Source organism: Mercenaria mercenaria, chromosome 18, assembly GCF_021730395.1.
Source record: "Mercenaria mercenaria strain notata chromosome 18, MADL_Memer_1, whole genome shotgun sequence".
Taxonomy (NCBI): domain Eukaryota; kingdom Metazoa; phylum Mollusca; class Bivalvia; order Venerida; family Veneridae; genus Mercenaria; species Mercenaria mercenaria.
In genome coordinates, this window is record NC_069378.1 from 35,532,047 (window position 1) to 35,549,694 (window position 17,648).

At 35.5% G+C, this 17,648-nt stretch overlaps 1 protein-coding gene across 3 annotated transcripts in view; it reads right to left on the reverse strand.

Moving 5' to 3' along the window:
* Positions 1-900: 900 nt before the first annotated feature.
* LOC123537798 (inositol-trisphosphate 3-kinase homolog) overlaps positions 901-17,648 on the reverse strand; it is an 82,085-nt gene continuing 65,337 nt past the window's right edge. For 2 of the 3 annotated variants that reach the window (XM_053529582.1, XM_045321627.2), the window contains 2 exons: positions 14,774-14,950; positions 901-7,774 (listed from right to left, as the gene is read on the reverse strand). In XM_053529582.1, coding sequence (XP_053385557.1) covers positions 7,700-7,774; positions 14,774-14,950 — 252 coding nt within the window. In that variant the 3' untranslated portion in view covers positions 901-7,699. The remainder of the gene's footprint in view (positions 7,775-14,773; positions 14,951-17,648) is intronic. The other variant, XR_008368308.1, reaches the window with a different exon arrangement.

The window sequence follows — 17,648 nt, forward strand, 5'->3', positions numbered from 1 at the left end:
TAAAAATCGTCCAAAACGACAACCGGCAAATTCCGGAGCCCTGCAACCATTGACTCTGGGCCTGGGCAGAGCATATTTGAACCAGGGGATAAATTGAACAAACTGGAAAAGGACCAAAAAGAATTTGCTAACTACAAATATCAAACCCTAGCCCTGTGGTTTTGAGGTACAAGAGATTTTCAAAGTTTTTACCTATATAAGTTTTATAAAGCATGTGACCCCAGGCAGGCCATATTTAACCTAGGGGGATAATTTGAATTAATCTAGTAAGGACCCTAAGATGTTGTTACATACAAAATCAAAGGCTAAGCCCTGTGTTTGATTTACTATAGAGATTTTCAAAGTTTTTCCTAAATCTATGTAAACCATATGAACCACCAGGGGGCCGATATTTGGCCATAGGGATTATCTTGGAGTGACATAAGGTTTTCATTTAGATCTGATAGTTTTCGCACATACAATATCAAAGCCCTAGTACTGTGTTTTGGACAAAAGATTTCAATTTCTTAGGCAATTTTGAAAGGGGGCACCACAAGGAAATATTGTGAAGCTTAGGTAATCGCCCAGTGGTTTTGAAGAGACATTGATACACAAAGCCTATAGGAAATTTGCAGGCGCCACTTTACTGGTGCACATGTTTTTACATCGAAATCAGAATGGCTTTATGTAATTTTGGTAGAAGTTCACCTGAGTTCATCTCTAAAAATATTTTAGAAATCCAGCACAGTTTTCACGTAAAATTTCAAAGCAGCGTATTTACGTTACCGTTGCCTGGCAACCAGTTCTGATGAATTCATTAATTTGATTTATTTCAAAGCTTATTCCAACCAAGTTCTGCATGGCATTAAATCATAGGCAATTTTGGAACGGGGCCACCAAAGGATTTATTCCTGATGAAGTTTGGTGTAAATCTGCCCAGTGGTTCTGAAGAAGATGTTTTTACAAATTGTTGACACACGACATGACGCACGATGGACATCAAGCGGTCACAAAAGCTCACCTTGAGCCTTTGGCTCTGGTGAGCTAAAAATACATGTTTAAAGAGAACAGGTATACTGACTAGGCTTAGTATGCCGACCATTAATCTACCTGATTTCTTATTATACAACAAAACAACCTCATAACAAAAGGCTCAAATGCACTTAAGTCACTAACCTGAAGACCTTACCTTGCAACTGATAAAATTTTGTTTCAACACATATCAAGCAGTTGATAAGACGCTGTTGTTTCAAGATTTTCTTACTTTAAACTCTAAGCTGAACCATTTGAACAAACATGAGACAGGTTCACACAAGGTGCTACAAACCATTTTATGTAATTCTTCTTCAAAACTGCATTTCACCATTTTAGATTAGTCAGCCAGTATCATAACAAAATTTGGAATTTGGCAGGGGAGTTTATAAAAATTGCCATTTATTCAAAATAATTAAGATATATCAAATATAATATATATGCTAAGAGATTGCTTAAAAATAAATAATTGTAAAACATCTAAATTTGGCCCATTCTTAATTTAAAACTATAATGCTTTAAAATCTTTACTTGTTTTTGTGGTCTTGAAGTATGCTAAAATATAATTCTCAGTGTGATAACAGGGGTGTGTTAAGTGGACCTGGAAAAACAACCAGAGGTATGTTTTGTGGAGCTGGAAGGACCGTTACCAGGGTGTGTTTTGTGGACCTGGGAAGACTATCAGGGGTGTCTTTTGTGGACCTGGAAAGACTACCAGGTGTGTGTTTTGTGGAGCTGGAAGGACCGGTACAGGGTGTGTTTTGTGGAGCTGGAAGGACTGTTACCTCGGGTGTGTTTTGTGGACCTGGGAGGACTACCAGGGGTGTGTTTTGTGGATCTGGAAGAACCGGTACCAGGGTGTGTTTTGTGGACCTTGAAAGACTAACAGGGGTGTGTTTTGTAGACCTGGAAAAACAAACTGGGGTGTGTTTTGTGGAGCTGGAAGGATTGTTACCAGGGGTGTGTTTTGTGAACTTGGAAGGACTGTTGTTTTCTGCAGACCTGGAAGGACCGGTACTAGGGGTGTGTTTTGTGTACCTGGAAGGACCATTACCAGGGTGTGTTTTCTGGACCTGGAAAGACTATCAGAAGTGTGTTTTGTGGACCTGGAAAGACTAAAAGGGGTGAAAGGACCATTACCAGGGGTGTGTTTTGTGAACTTGGAAGGACTGTTACCAGGGGTGTTTTTGTGAACTTGGATGGACTGTTACCAGGGGTGTTTTTGTGAACTTGAAAGGACCATTACCAGGGGTGTGTTTTGTGAACTTTAAAGGACCATTACCACAGGTGTGTTTTGTGAACTTGGAAAGGACCTCGAAGGACTACCAGGGTGTGTTTTGTGTACATGGAAGGACCATTACAAGGGTCTGTTTTGTGGACCTGGAAAGACTATCAGAGGTGTGTTTTGTGGACCTGGAAAGACTAACAGGGGTGAAAGGACCATTACCAGGGGTGTGTTTTGTGAACTTGGAAGGACTGTTACCAGGGGTGTGTTTTGTGGACTTGGAAGGACTGTTACCAGGGGTGTTTTTGTGAACTTGAAAGGACCATTACCAGGGGTGTGTTTTGTGAGCTTGAAAGGACCATTACCAGGGGTGTGTTTTCGTGTCTGTTGTTAGATATCTATCTCTATCCTAACGAATGCAAAAATAAATTGACTAATATTCTACAAAGTATGTGTAAAATTCATTTTCTCACTTTGCCTGAAAACAGTTTTATGTCATTTCAGTATGTAACCATCATCATCTTTTGTTTAAAAACTGATAATGGGCCTCAGTAGTATTCACAGTAATTATGTAGTTAGTTTTCACCACAACTACTATATCCATAACAAACCTATTTAAGACAAATACTTCAACACATTGTAACCCTGAAGGAACATGGTATAAGACATGAATCAAGGAAAAAGACCATTGACATTTTAAACAGCAGATATAGCACAGTGTAAACAAAAACAGTAAATGCATAACAATATACATGAAATCAATACATTGTACACTAAATATTTTACACAAAGTTGCATTGTTTTCTGTGTCAGTGTGTATTATATTCCTTAATTCTCCTTCCAGCATTGCAACATAAATATTGCAACACTTTCATCTCTATCTTTATACTGTAAGTAATATTTCGAAGTCAAAATAGGTAATAGATCAATGTTTCTTTAATCTAAGTTAACTTTATAACTGTAGTCAGAACTATTCTAGCATATAACTTCTGTCATTTTCAAGGGGTGTATCAATAGGAGAGTAAAAATGCATTAACATCAAGATCACATGCTGTTAACTCTTATTTTTATATGTAAAGGTACAAAGGCTCCATAAAATGAAATAAATAGAAGTCTTAAAGGAAATGGATGTATGCTTTCGATTTAGCTTTCTTGTTAGGTTAGTATAAAATCTACAGACTCACTTCAGCTGGTGCACCAACCAATCTTTTAGAATTCTGCAAATGTTATCATTTGAAAAAAACATGTGTTATCTTGCCAATAAACCCCATCTTGTGCCTCAATTAAATCTTGAGATGTGTGGACAGACAGACAGTAAAATAGAAAGACAGACACTTATGGCATCACCTTAATAATTTAGTAAGAAAAAATAGATAACAGAATACTATACTATTTTGAACACAAATAATATCATGGAATGACACATTCTAGGAGTATTACACAGCAAAACAAGATTCACTTCATTCCTGAACACCCAGTCTATGCTCTAAACAACCTCACATGTTACTGTTGACACAGAAATATTCAATTTAGTTTCATTCAAATTCACAGAGCTGCATTCAAAAACATTAAATATTAAGAAGCAGTGTATCCAAAGGTAAAAGCACAAATTCTTGTAGTCGGTTAAAAAGCTCAGTCAGAGCTTATTTTGTATTGTTATATGTCTTGCTGACTTAAAATAAAACTTATCTTATCTTATCTTAAAATGCACAAAATTTATTAATATGGCTTTGGACTTCCAAATGTGAAATAAATGTGATGCCAAAATTACTCGAGCCAAAGTACCTCTAAAAACTGATTTATCATACTACCTGCAAAAACAATTCTTGCTTTGCTCAAGACTTATTATTTGCTTAACAAGAGCTATCCTTCCAAGAGATTAATAGTACATGCAGGGTTCCCACAATTTTCTGCTGGTAAAATTCCAGACTTTTTCCCGACCTTTTCCAGGTTTTCTAGCAAAATTCCAGGTATTTCAGTCGAGGAAAACCAGACATTTTTCAAACCTTTTCCAGGCTATTCAAGGCTTAACACTGCAGGTTTTACAGTATTTGTATACTATTGATTTCATACCCATCTTTGGGATAATATATATACATGATGCATGTTTGTAAAATTGCATTCTGGTAGTAAAAGGCATACTGAAACACTGGTTTGTATTTCTGGCTTCCAAGGTTTAACGCTCCTTTTCAAAAATATTCAGTCATAAACAACTGGGTTGCTTACCTAACCATCGTTCCTGGGTGTAAGCCAGTACTAGACATCAACCTCCTTCAGAAAGGATCAAACTTTGTGCTGTATAATTCTAGACACAAACAGTTTATCTGTATGCCCTTTTCTCGTTATTCCGAGCCCCTTAACCGGTATTTCAGTGCTGGTCAGTAACAGTTTTAAGTTTCAAAAGTGTTTTTGCTATAGTTTGATATTCCAACATCTAAACTTAAAAAATCCCCATGAAGAAAAATTCTAAAGATTGTTGTAAATGAATAATCCAGGCTTTCACATGATGACCCTAACCCTCTGAAACAGCCAGATTCTTTCTCGTTGAACCGAGACTTACGATCATTTGTACTAGCTATGAAAACATAAGGCTTTTTTTTTAAAAAGTTCTTTTTTAAAATTATGAACAGATATATTATTGTGTTGGCGGACAAAAAAGTTTTACAATAAGTGGTTCCTGTTTTCTGTAAGAAAGTTATATATTACCCCTGCGATTTTAAATAAGCAAATTTTTTGCCAAAATTTTCTGTATATTTCTATTTTAATGCAAGTAATACTATTTTCTTCATATTTTTGTTTAACTGTCATATGATTTGCCACAACATACATAAAATTTAGAAACAGGAAATAGCTGCAAGTGCAAATTTTCCAAAGGCTCGGATCAATGAGAAGGCTCTGAATTACGAGAAAGAGGAATTCTATATATTTTAGGTGACGGTAATTTTGACACACTGCTACAACTTTTTGGCTATGATTAACTTTTATTGACCAACACATTATATCAGAACCTTCGTAAGTAGATATAAAAAAGATAAAAACCCTTACTAGGCAGTGCCTTAATTCATATTATCAACGAACTGACGCCAAATGCCGCGCAATAGTGCAGACATCGTGACTATACATGATCAAGTAAACGCTTGCAAAACAGTCCGTTTTATTAACACGTTATGATAACTAGTTTCGTACTCAAACTGGTTCGTACTTTTCCCGAGTTTTTCCCGATTTTTAACAGATATCGTAAAAATCCCGGCATTTTCACGACCGGGAAAAGATTTTTCGAAATTCCCGACTTTTTCCCGTTTTCCCGGTAGCGTGGGAACCCTGTACATGAAGCCGCTTTGGTAAAACTAAAGTAAAATATTGTGATCAGAACTTTTGACCTTCAATTGTGACCTTAACCTTGAACCTAATGACCTGGGCAGTGCACTCTGCATATTGTCTTGATACGGTTAACAATCGATGCTAGTTTTATGGAGATCCTTCCAGTGGTTAAGAAGATATGTAGCAGACAAAAATTTGAGCTATTTGACCTTTGACCTCTAAGTATGATATCAACCTTGGACCTAATGACTTGGGTTGTTTACTTGTAGTCTTGATGAGGTTTACAACAGATGCTAGTCTTATGAAAATCTTTCCAGTGGTTATGAAGATGTAGAGAGGACACAAATTTAAGTTGATTTCTGACAAGTGAGCCCTTAACTTTGACCTAGTGACCAGGGTTGTGCCCTCTGCACCACACCTCGATAAGATAAATACCTGACATTAATTTTATGAGAATCTTCCAGGCATTAAGAAGGTTCTGAGTAGACAGGAAGTTAGGCTATCTAACCTTTGACCTCAAAGTGTGAACTCAACCTTGGAAAAAGTGACCTGGGTTGTGCACTCTACTTCTCATCTTGATGCGGTATATTTTGGTGCTAGTTTTATAAAAAAATTTCTAAGCGGTTAAGAAGATATTGTGCGGACATGAAGTTAGAATTTTTAACCTTTATCCTCCAATTGAGACCTTGACCTTGCTTCTAGGGAGCTCGGTTTTGCATTCTCTGCATCGCCTTGGTGAGGTAAACAACCGATGCCAGTTTTATAAAACTTTCTTTCTCATTTTCCACATAATTTTGACAATATGGAGCAGACATGAATTTAAGCTATTTCACCTTTAACCTCAAAGTATAACCTTGACCTTGGAGCTAGTGACCTGCGTTGTGCAATCTCTGCATCGTCTTTATGAGGTTTGTGACTAACGGAAGTTCTATGAACATTTTCCCAGTAGTTAAGAAGATTCTAGGCAGATACAGATACAGATGGACGAACATACATGCATGACTCCAATACAGCCCTCATATACTTTGTTTCTGGAAAGATACTTTTAATTAAAATGTTGGCATTAATAATAAAACACATTCAAAATGGGTCAGAGATATCATGTTTGGTAGAGATAATAATCCAGACTTAGTACATGCTACCAAGTTTCATTCATTTAACAAATGGACACAGAAACAAGAATGTAGAGGAATGATGTGAATCTTGTATACAATCACTATAGGCCTCCAGCACAGTCAAACAAAGATCTTGGAAGATCTTTCACATGCAGTAACATAGCATAAGATTGCTCTACTTGCATTAATTATAGGGGCTCCCCTCCAGATTACATTCATTTTTAAACCCTTTTATTTCTTACTTATTAGAAACAAAAAAGTAAAACCAGCAAGATTCAGCGAGTTTGTATATCATTGGCCAAACAAAAATACTGTCATAAGTCCTTTGTTATTCAATGTGCTACAACAGTATTACAAGAGCTAAATGCAATACTTTCATAAGTCCTTTGTTATTCAATGTGTTACAACAGTATTACAAGAGCTAAATGCAATACTTTCATAAGTCCTTTGTTATTCAATGTGTTACAACAGTATTACAAGAGCTAAATGCAATACTTTCATAAGTCCTTTGTTATTCAATGTGTTACAACAGTATTACAAGAGCTAAACGCAATACTTTCATAAGTCCTTTGTTATTCAATGTGTTACAATAGTGTTACAAGAGCTAAATGCAATACTTTCATAAGTCCTTCCTTATTCAATGTGTTACAACAGTATTACAAGAGCTGATACAATACTGTCATAAAACATTATGCCCCCACCCCCCAAAGATGGCCTGTGGGAGAAAACTTGGTGTGTAATTTTCAGTTTAAAGTATGCTGTAATCTTGTATTACCTTGGGTCATCAACTGCCCAAAGACAATTGTTTGATTACCATAACTGGAAGATGGCATAAAGACTTTGATACTGTTATATGCATCTGGAGTTGTGCCCCTTTAATGTTTATTATAAAATGACTATGCAGTAACAATTCAATGAAACAACCCTGTGAGCAAACAATTTCAGTACCCTAACTAATGTTGCATTTCCCCTGCTGCTGTGTGAAGTCTTAAGAACTAGACACTATACACATGGCTTGTCTCTAAGATCAGCTGTCAGGTATAGTTTGACTAGGCTTCATTGTATTTGTTAATTCTTCCTTTATTTCTATATCTGAGAAAAACTGAAAATACAAAAAAGAAATATTTTATTATCACATAGCGATATAAAAGCTGTTTAAAACACATATGCCCCCATGATTGCCTGTTTGAAGTAATTTGGTGTGTAACATTCAATCTCAAATATGCCGTAATCTTGATTTTGACCTAATGACCCCCCATAAAAAATAAAATGGTCATCTAGTGACCATAGACAATCATGTAAGTTTGATGGCCAATATACTCGGGCATTTTCCAGCTGCAGATCCTTAACCATTCTAAGTCTCTTTTTGACTGTGACATTGACCTTTGATCCCTAAACAAACTGGAATTACTTACTTACTATCAATAATGATGTTCTATTATCAATGATTCTGAGTAGACATTTTCATCTTCCTATTTCCTTTTACATATTTACATCTCTATAACATGGTGAACATCTCTGTGAAATATAACATGGTGAACATCTCTGTGAGATATAACATGGTTGACATCTCTGTGAGATATAACATGGTTGACATCTCTGTGAGATATAACATGGTGGACATCTCTGTGAGATATACCATGGTGGACATCTCTGTGAGGTATAACATGGTGGACATCTCTGTGAGATATAACATGGTGGACATCTCTGTGAGATATACCATGGTGGACATCTCTGTGAGATATAACATTGTTAACATCTCTGTGAGATATAACATGGTGGACATCTCTGTGAGATATACCATGGTGGAGATCTCTGTGAGATATAACACGGTGGACATCTCTGTGAGATATAACACGGTGGACATCTCTGTGAGATATAACACGGTGAACTTCTCTGTGAGATATAACACGGTGGACATCTCTGTGAGATATAACACGGTGAACATCTCTGTGAGATATAACACGGTTAAGATCTCTGTGAGATATAACACGGTTAACATCTCTGTGAGATAGAACACGGTGAACATCTCTGTGAGATATAACATGGTTGACATCTTAGTAAAATATAACATTGTTAATATCTCTCTGTGAGATATAACATGGTGAACATCTCTGTGAGATATAACATGGTTAACATCTCTGTGAGATATAACATGGTTGACATCTTAGTAAAATATAAAATTGTTAATATCTCTCTGCGAGATATAACATGGTTGACATCTCAGTGAGATATAACATTGTTAACATCTCTGTGAGATATAACATGGTTGACATCTCAGTGAGATATAACATTGTTAACATCTCTGTGAGATATAACATGGTTAACATCTTAGTAAAATATAACATTGTTAATATCTCTCTGTGAGATATAACATGGGCTGACATCTCTGTGAGATATAACATGGTGAACATCTCTGTGAGATATAACATGGTTAACATCTCTGTGAGATATAACATGGTTGACATCTCTGTGAGATATAACATGGTTGACATCTCTGTGAGATATAACATTGTTAATATCTCTCTGTGAGATATAACATGGTTAACATCTTAGTAAAATATAACATTGTTGATATCTCTCTGTGAGATATAACACGGTAAACATCTTTGTGAGATATAACATGGTTAACATCTCTGTGAGATATAACATGGTTGACATCTCTGTGAGATATAACATGGTTAACATCTCTGTGAGATATAACATGGGCTGACATCTCTGTGAGATATAACAAGGTTGACATCTCTGTGAGATATAACATGGTGAACATCTCTGTGAGATATAACATGGTTAACATCTCTGTGAGATACAACATTGTTGACATCTCTGTGAGATATAACATGGTGAACATCTCTGTGAGATATAACATGGTTAACATCTTAGTAAAATATAACATTGTTAATATCTCTCTGTGAGATATAACATGGTTAACATCTCTGTGAGATATAACATGGTTAACATCTCTGTGAGATATAACATGGTTGACATCTCTGTGAGATATAACGCGGTTGACATCTCTGTGAGATATAACGCGGTTGACATCTCTGTGAGATATAACCGGTTGACATCTCTGTGAGATATAACACGGTTGACATCTCTGTGAGATATAACACGGTTGACATCTCTGTGAGATATAACACGGTTAACATCTCTGTGAGATATAACAGGGTTGACATCTCTGTGAGATAACATGGTTAACATCTCTGTGAGATACAACATGATTATCATCTCTGTAAGATATAACATGACTATCATCTCTGTGAGATATAACATGGTCGACATCTCTGTGAGATAACATGGTTATCATCTCTGTGAGATATACAGGTTAACATCTCGTAGATTAACATGATTTACTCTGTGAGATATAACAGTTGACATCCTCTGTGAGATATAACATGGTTGACAACTCTGTGAGATAACATGGTTATCATCTCTGTGAGATATAACATAGTTGACATCTCTGTGAGATAACATGGCTCTGTGAGATATAGCATGGTTGACATCTCTGTGAGATAACATGGTGAACATCTCTGTGAGATACAACATGATTATCATCTCTGTGAGATATAACATGACTATCATCTCTGTGAGATATAACATGGTTGACATCTCTGTGAGATAACATGGTTATCATCTCTGTGAGATATAACATGGTTACATCTTGAGATAAATTGATAACATTCATCTGTGAGATATAACATGATTATCATCTGTGAGATATAACATGTTAATCTAATCATTACATGTGAGATATAACATGGTACATCTATGTACATCTCTGTGAGATATACAGGTTGACATCTCTGTGAGATAACATGGTGAACATCTCTGTGAGATACAACATGATTATCATCTCTGTGAGATAACATGGTTACATCTCTGTGAGATACAAGATGGTTGACATCTCTGTGAGATACAACATGTTTGACATCTCTGTGAGATACAACATGGTTGACATCTCTGTGAGATATAACATGGTTAACATCTCTGTGAGATATAACAAGGTTAACATCTCTAAATATAACATGGTTTGCACCTCTATGAGATATAAGAAGGTTAACACCTCTATGAGATATTATAAGGTTATCACCGTTATGAGAGACAACATGGTTATCACTGTTATGAGATACAACAAGGTTAACACCTCTATGAGATATAACAAGGTTAACACCTCAATGAGATATAACAAGGTTAGCACCTCTATGAGATATAAGGAGGTTAACACCTCTATGAGATATAACATGGTTAACACCTATATAAGAGACAACAAGGTTAACACCTCTATTAGATATAACATGCTTAACACCTATATAAGAGACAAAAAGGTTATCACCTATATGAGATATAATAAGGTTAACACCTCTCTGAGATATAACATGGTTAACACCTCTATGAGATATAACAAGGTTATCACCTCTGTGAGATATAACATGGTTAACACGTATATAAGAGGCAACAAGGTTATCACCTATATGAGATATAACAAGGTTAACACCTCAATGAGATATAACATGGTTATCACCTATATGAGATATAACAAGGTTAACACCTCTATGAGATATAACATGGTTAACGCCTATATGAGATATAACAAGGTTAACACCTCTATGAGATATAACATGGTTAACACCTCTATGAGATATAACATGGTTAACACCTATATGAGAGACAACAAGGTTAACACCTCTATGAGATTTAACAAGGTTAACACCTCTATGAGATATAACAAGGTTAACACCTCTATGAGAGACAACAAGGTTAACACCTCTATGAGATATAACAAGGTTAACACCTCTATGAGATATAACAAGGTTATCACCTCTATGAGATATAACAAGGTTAACACCTCTATGAGATATAACAAGGTTAAAACCTCTATGAGAGACAACAAGGTTAACACCTCTATGAGAGACAAAAAGGTTAACACCTCTATGAGATATAACAAGGTTAACACCTCTATGAGAGACAACAAGGTTAACACCTCTATGAGATATAACATGGTTAACACCTCTATGAGATATAACAAGGTTAACACCTCTATGAGATATAACAAGGTTAACATCTCTTTGAGATATAACAAGGTTATCACCTATATGAGATATAACAAGGTTAACTCCTCTATGAGATATAACATGGTTAACACCTCTATGAGATATAACATGGTTAACACCTCTATGAGATATAACAAGGTTAACACCTCTATGAGATATAACAAGGTTATCACCTATATGCGATATAACAAGGTTAACACCTCTATGAGATATAACATGGTTAACACCTCTATGAGATATAACAAGGTTAACCCCTCTATGAGATATAACAACGTTAACACCTCTATGAGACATAACAAGGTTAACACCTCTATGAGATATAACATGGTTAACACCTCTATGAGAGACAACAAGGCTATCACCTATACGAGAGACAACAAGGCTATCACCTATACGAGAGACAACAAGGTAATCACCTCTATGAGATATAGCAAGGTTAACACCTCTATGAGAGACAACAAGGCTATCACCTATACGAGAGACAACAAGGTAATCACCTCTATGAGATACAACAAGGTAATCACCTCTATGAGATATAACAAGGTAATAACCTCTATGAGATATAACAAGGTTAACACCTATATGAGATATAACATGGTTAACACCTCTATGAGATATAACAAGGTTAACACCTCTATGAGATATAACAAGGTTAACACCTCTATGAGATAAAAGAAGGTTAACACCTCTATGAGATATAACAAGGTTAACACCTCTATGAGATATAACAAAGGTAACACCTCTATGAGATATAACAAGGTTATCACCTCTATGAGATATAACAAGATTAACACCTCTATGAGATATAACAAGGTTAACACCTCTATGAGATATAACAAGGTTAACACCTCTATGAGATATAACAAGGTTAACACCTCTATGAGATATAACAAGGTTAACACCTCTATGAGATATAACAAGGTTAACACCTCTATGAGAGACAACAAGGTTAACACCTCTATGAGATATAACAAGGTTAACACCTCTATGAGATATAACAAGGTTATCACCTCTATGAGATATAACAAGGTTAACACCTCTATGAGATATAACAAGGTTAAAACCTCTATGAGATATAACATGGTTAACACCTCTATGAGATATAACAAGGTTAACACCTCTATGAGATATAACAAGGTTAACACCTCTATGAGATAAAAGAAGGTTAACACCTCTATGAGATATAACAAGGTTAACACCTCTATGAGATATAACAAAGGTAACACCTCTATGAGATATAACAAAGGTAACACCTCTATGAGATATAACAAGGTAATCACCTCTATGAGATATAACAAGGTTAACACCTATATGAGATATAACATGGTTAACACCTCTATGAGATATAACAAGGTTAACACCTCTATGAGATATAACAAGGTTAACACCTCTATGAGATAAAAGAAGGTTAACACCTCTATGAGATATAACAAGGTTAACACCTCTATGAGATATAACAAAGGTAACACCTCTATGAGATATAACAAGGTTAACACCTCTATGAGATATAACAAGGTTAACACCTCTATGAGATATAACAAGGTTAACACCTCTATGAGATATAACAAGGTTAACACCTCTATGAGATATAACAAGGTTAACACCTCTATGAGATATAACAAGGTTAACACCTCTATGAGATATAACAAGGTTAACACCTCTATGAGATATAACAAGGTTAACACCTCTATGAGATATAACAAAGTTAACACCTCTATGAGATATAACAAGGTTAACACCTCTATGAGATATAACATGGTTAACACCTCTATGAGAGACAACAAGGCTATCACCTATACGAGAGACAACAAGGTAATCACCTCTATGAGATATAACAAGGTTAACACCTGTATGAGATATAACATGGTTAACACCTCTATGAAAGAGAACAAGGTAATCACCTCTATGAGATATAACAAGATTAACACCTCTATGAGAGACAACAAGGCTATCACCTATACGAGAGACAACAAGGTAATCACCTCTATGAGATATAACAAGGTTAACACCTCTATGAGAGACAACAAGGCTATCACCTATACGAGAGACAACAAGGTAATCACCTCTATGAGATATAACAAAGTTATCACCTATGAGAGACAACAAGGTTATCACCTCTATGAGATATAACAAGGTTAACACCTGTATGAGATATAACAAGGTTAACACGTCTATGAGATAAAACATGGTTAACACCTCTATGAGATATAACGGGGCTATCTTGTTATGAGAGACAACAAGGTTAACACCTATATAAGATATAACGGAGTTATCTTGTTATGAGAGACAACAAGGTTAACACCTCTATGAGATATAACGGAGTTATCTTGTTATGAGAGACAACATGGTTAACACCTATATGAGATATAACGGAGTTATCTTGTTATGAGAGACAACATGGTTAACACCTATATGAGTATAACGGAGTTATCTTGTTATGAGAGACAACAAGGTTAACACCTATTGAGATATAACGGAGTTATCTTGTTATGAGAGACAACATGGTTAACACCTATATGAGATATAACGGAGTTATCTTGTTATGAGAGACAACATGGTTAACACCTATATGAGATATAACGGAGTTATCTTGTTATGAGAGACAACATGGTTAACACCTATATGAGATATAACGGAGTTATCTTGTTATGAGAGACAACATGGTTAACACCTATATGAGATATAACGGAGTTATCTTGTTATGAGAGACAACAAGGTTAACACCTATATGAGATATAACGGAGTTATCTTGTTATGAGAGACAACATGGTTAACACCTATATGAGATATAACGGAGTTATCTTGTTATGAGAGACAACATGGTTAACACCTATATGAGATATAACGGAGTTATCTTGTTATGAGAGACAACATGGTTTACACCTCTATGAGATATAACGGAGTTATCTTGTTATGACAGACAACATGGTTAACACCTCTATGAGATATAATGGGGTTATCTTGTTATGAGAGACAACAAGGTTAACACCTCTATGAGAGAACACATGGATAAAACACACTGAAAAGCAATGCTGTAATTTGGTACCTACTTGCATTAAGTTATCTAATCCAAATAAGAAGCCATCTTCGTGGTTGCCAAGATGCCATGGTAATCTATGTGTTATTTCACATCCATCTTCAATGAGATTAGTCTTAGAAAAGTCTATGATCCACACTCCACATTTCTCAAACTTATCATGCATTACTAATATAGAACAGCCAATGAGCTGCAAAACAAAAACAGAGACATCAGACTTTGTTTGCCTAGTACTTCATTACATATACTGTATACATATTAAATGTGGTAGGTATGTTATTTGGCTGCTTATAGGCACTAATTAATTTTGGCCCTGAAAACCAAAATATGCCTAAATAAAACTGTTTAACACATCTGAGTGCCATGGAATAATAGTTGGCAAAGCAAACTGAAATGTTTAAGTCAGCATTTACATTAGCTGGCATTTAGCTGGAATTACTCTCTGTCATTGAATATATTTACTAGTTCAATCTGAACATTTAATGAAATGTTGTACATTTAAAAATATACTAGTATGCTTTGATTGTAGTATGTATAATATGTACATAATATAACAATATCAGTTTACTAAATCAAAATTCTTATAGCTCTCATATTTACTTGCACTATGGTGGTACAGATCGGGTATTCTAAAGATCTGTTTTATAACTCAACCAGTTCGCTTTAAAAACAGACATCATTTGAGAAAACCAAAAATAATAGAAATTATTTACCGTTTCATTCGTAATTCATGTACATAATTTTGGTGATTGATTTGATTTGACACTCTTCAAAACAAAACTGCCTATATAGCCAAAATAGAACTACTGCAAAAATTAATATGTATACAGAATAACGTATGTTGTAGGGCATTTAAATTTGGGATTAACCTAAATTTTGTAGTTTCATCTCGGGAATGAATAGCTTGAACTACTGATGGACTGGGATTGTTAGTGTCCCAATACTTGGCTACGATATAAAACAGCAGATATTCTCTGCAACTATCTCAATCTATTCAAACAGATGTATAGTTTGCCTAACAAACATTGTGTTCTGGTGCGTTTGAAATGTTCGTACAACATAAATGGAAATTTTCATATTCATGCCATCAACTAATGCAGTATTATTCTATTAGTAGGACTGAAACAAAAACAAATTTTATACCCAGGGGTTTATAGAACAATCGACTGCAGGTACCATAGATACCCGTGTATAATGCGCACCTGTGTATAATACGCACTCCCATTTTAGTCCAAAATCCAGGAGAAAAATCTTCTTTGGTCAATTTGAGGTAGATTGAAAACGAAAGTAGGATTTACATAGATATCGGTAATAAATTACTTCCACGTCTCAAATGGCCAATAATTATAGGCAATTAGCGTGACGCCTCATATCACTTTTGTTGTTCACTGTTTGATTTCGGTCAAAGATAAAAGCCAATCTTTTCTCTGTGTCATAAAATTACGATCTTTCATATTTCTTTCTTACGATTTTTCATAATTCTTTCTTCAAAATATTATTAAATTTCTATAAAATTAATTTTGTTTAACTATGGAATGTTTGCGTTTGACCGTATTCATATCTAACACTCCAATAAAACTTTCCACCGTTTTTATCTGTATGTGTATTTCTTTTTTTATCAAATTTGAATAACGTGAATATTATGCAAAACTTTAGAACCTGTGTCACTGCTCAGAGTCTGTTTTAAAAAAAGCACTATCAAAAGAAAACAAGAGTGCCAGAATGTCACAATATACGCCCGTCAAAGCAAATTTCTTTACTCTAGCACCTGTATTTGCAAATGGAATTTTAATTTTGTAGTTGTTTAGTAATCATTGTAAGTCTTTTGTTTTTCTAAGTCCACAAAAAAACTCCTTTCCAGGTAGAGATACCTTAAAATACACCTAAAATTTGAAAGTAACATCTATGTTGTACCACAGAAAAGTGGTCTTGGTTTTTCCCTATGGTCAATTATAAAAAAGTTACAATATAAGTTATTTATAGTAACAACTAAGGGAAGGTAGTCTTAAAAAAAAAAAAAAAAAAAAAAATCCAAACAAGAGCTGTCTCCATAGGATGACACATGCCCCCGATGGCACTTTAAATGAATAGTTATGGCCGATGTTTGAGTTTAGGACCTTTGACCTACGGAGCTTGGTCTTGCGCGCGACATGTCATCTTACTGTGTCACACATTTATGCGTAGTTATTCTAAAATCCATGCATGAATGACAAAGATATGGACCGGACACGCCCATCAATGCACTATCATGAAAAAAGACCTTTAACATCTAAGTGTGACCTTGACCTTTGAGCTATGGACCTGGGTCTTGCGCATGACACGTCGTCTTACTGTGGTACACATTCATGCCAAGTTATTTGAAAATCCATCCATCGATGACAAAGATATGGACCGGACACGCCCATCAATGCACTATCCCTTAATGTCTAAGTGTGACCTTGACCTTTGAGGTATGGACCTGGGTCTTGCATGCGACACGTCGTCTTACCATGGTACACATTCATGCCAAGTTATTTGAAAATCCATCCATCGATGACAAAGATATGGACCGGACACGCCCATCAATGCAATAACCTTTAATGTCTAAGTGTGACCTTGACCTTTGAGCTACAGACCTGGGTCTTGCGCGCGACATGTCGTCTTACTGTGGTACACATTCATGCCAAGTTATTTGAAAATCCATCCATTGATGACAAACATATGGCCGGACACGAAAAATGCGGACAGACCGACAGACCGACAGACTGACAGACCGACAGACAGACGGTTCAAAAACTATATGCCTCCCTTCGGGGGGCATAGAAAAATTGTAAGTCTGCACAAAAATCTTTACCAGGTAGAGATTGGTCAAAATACACCTCATAACTGGATGTAGCATGCATGTTGTA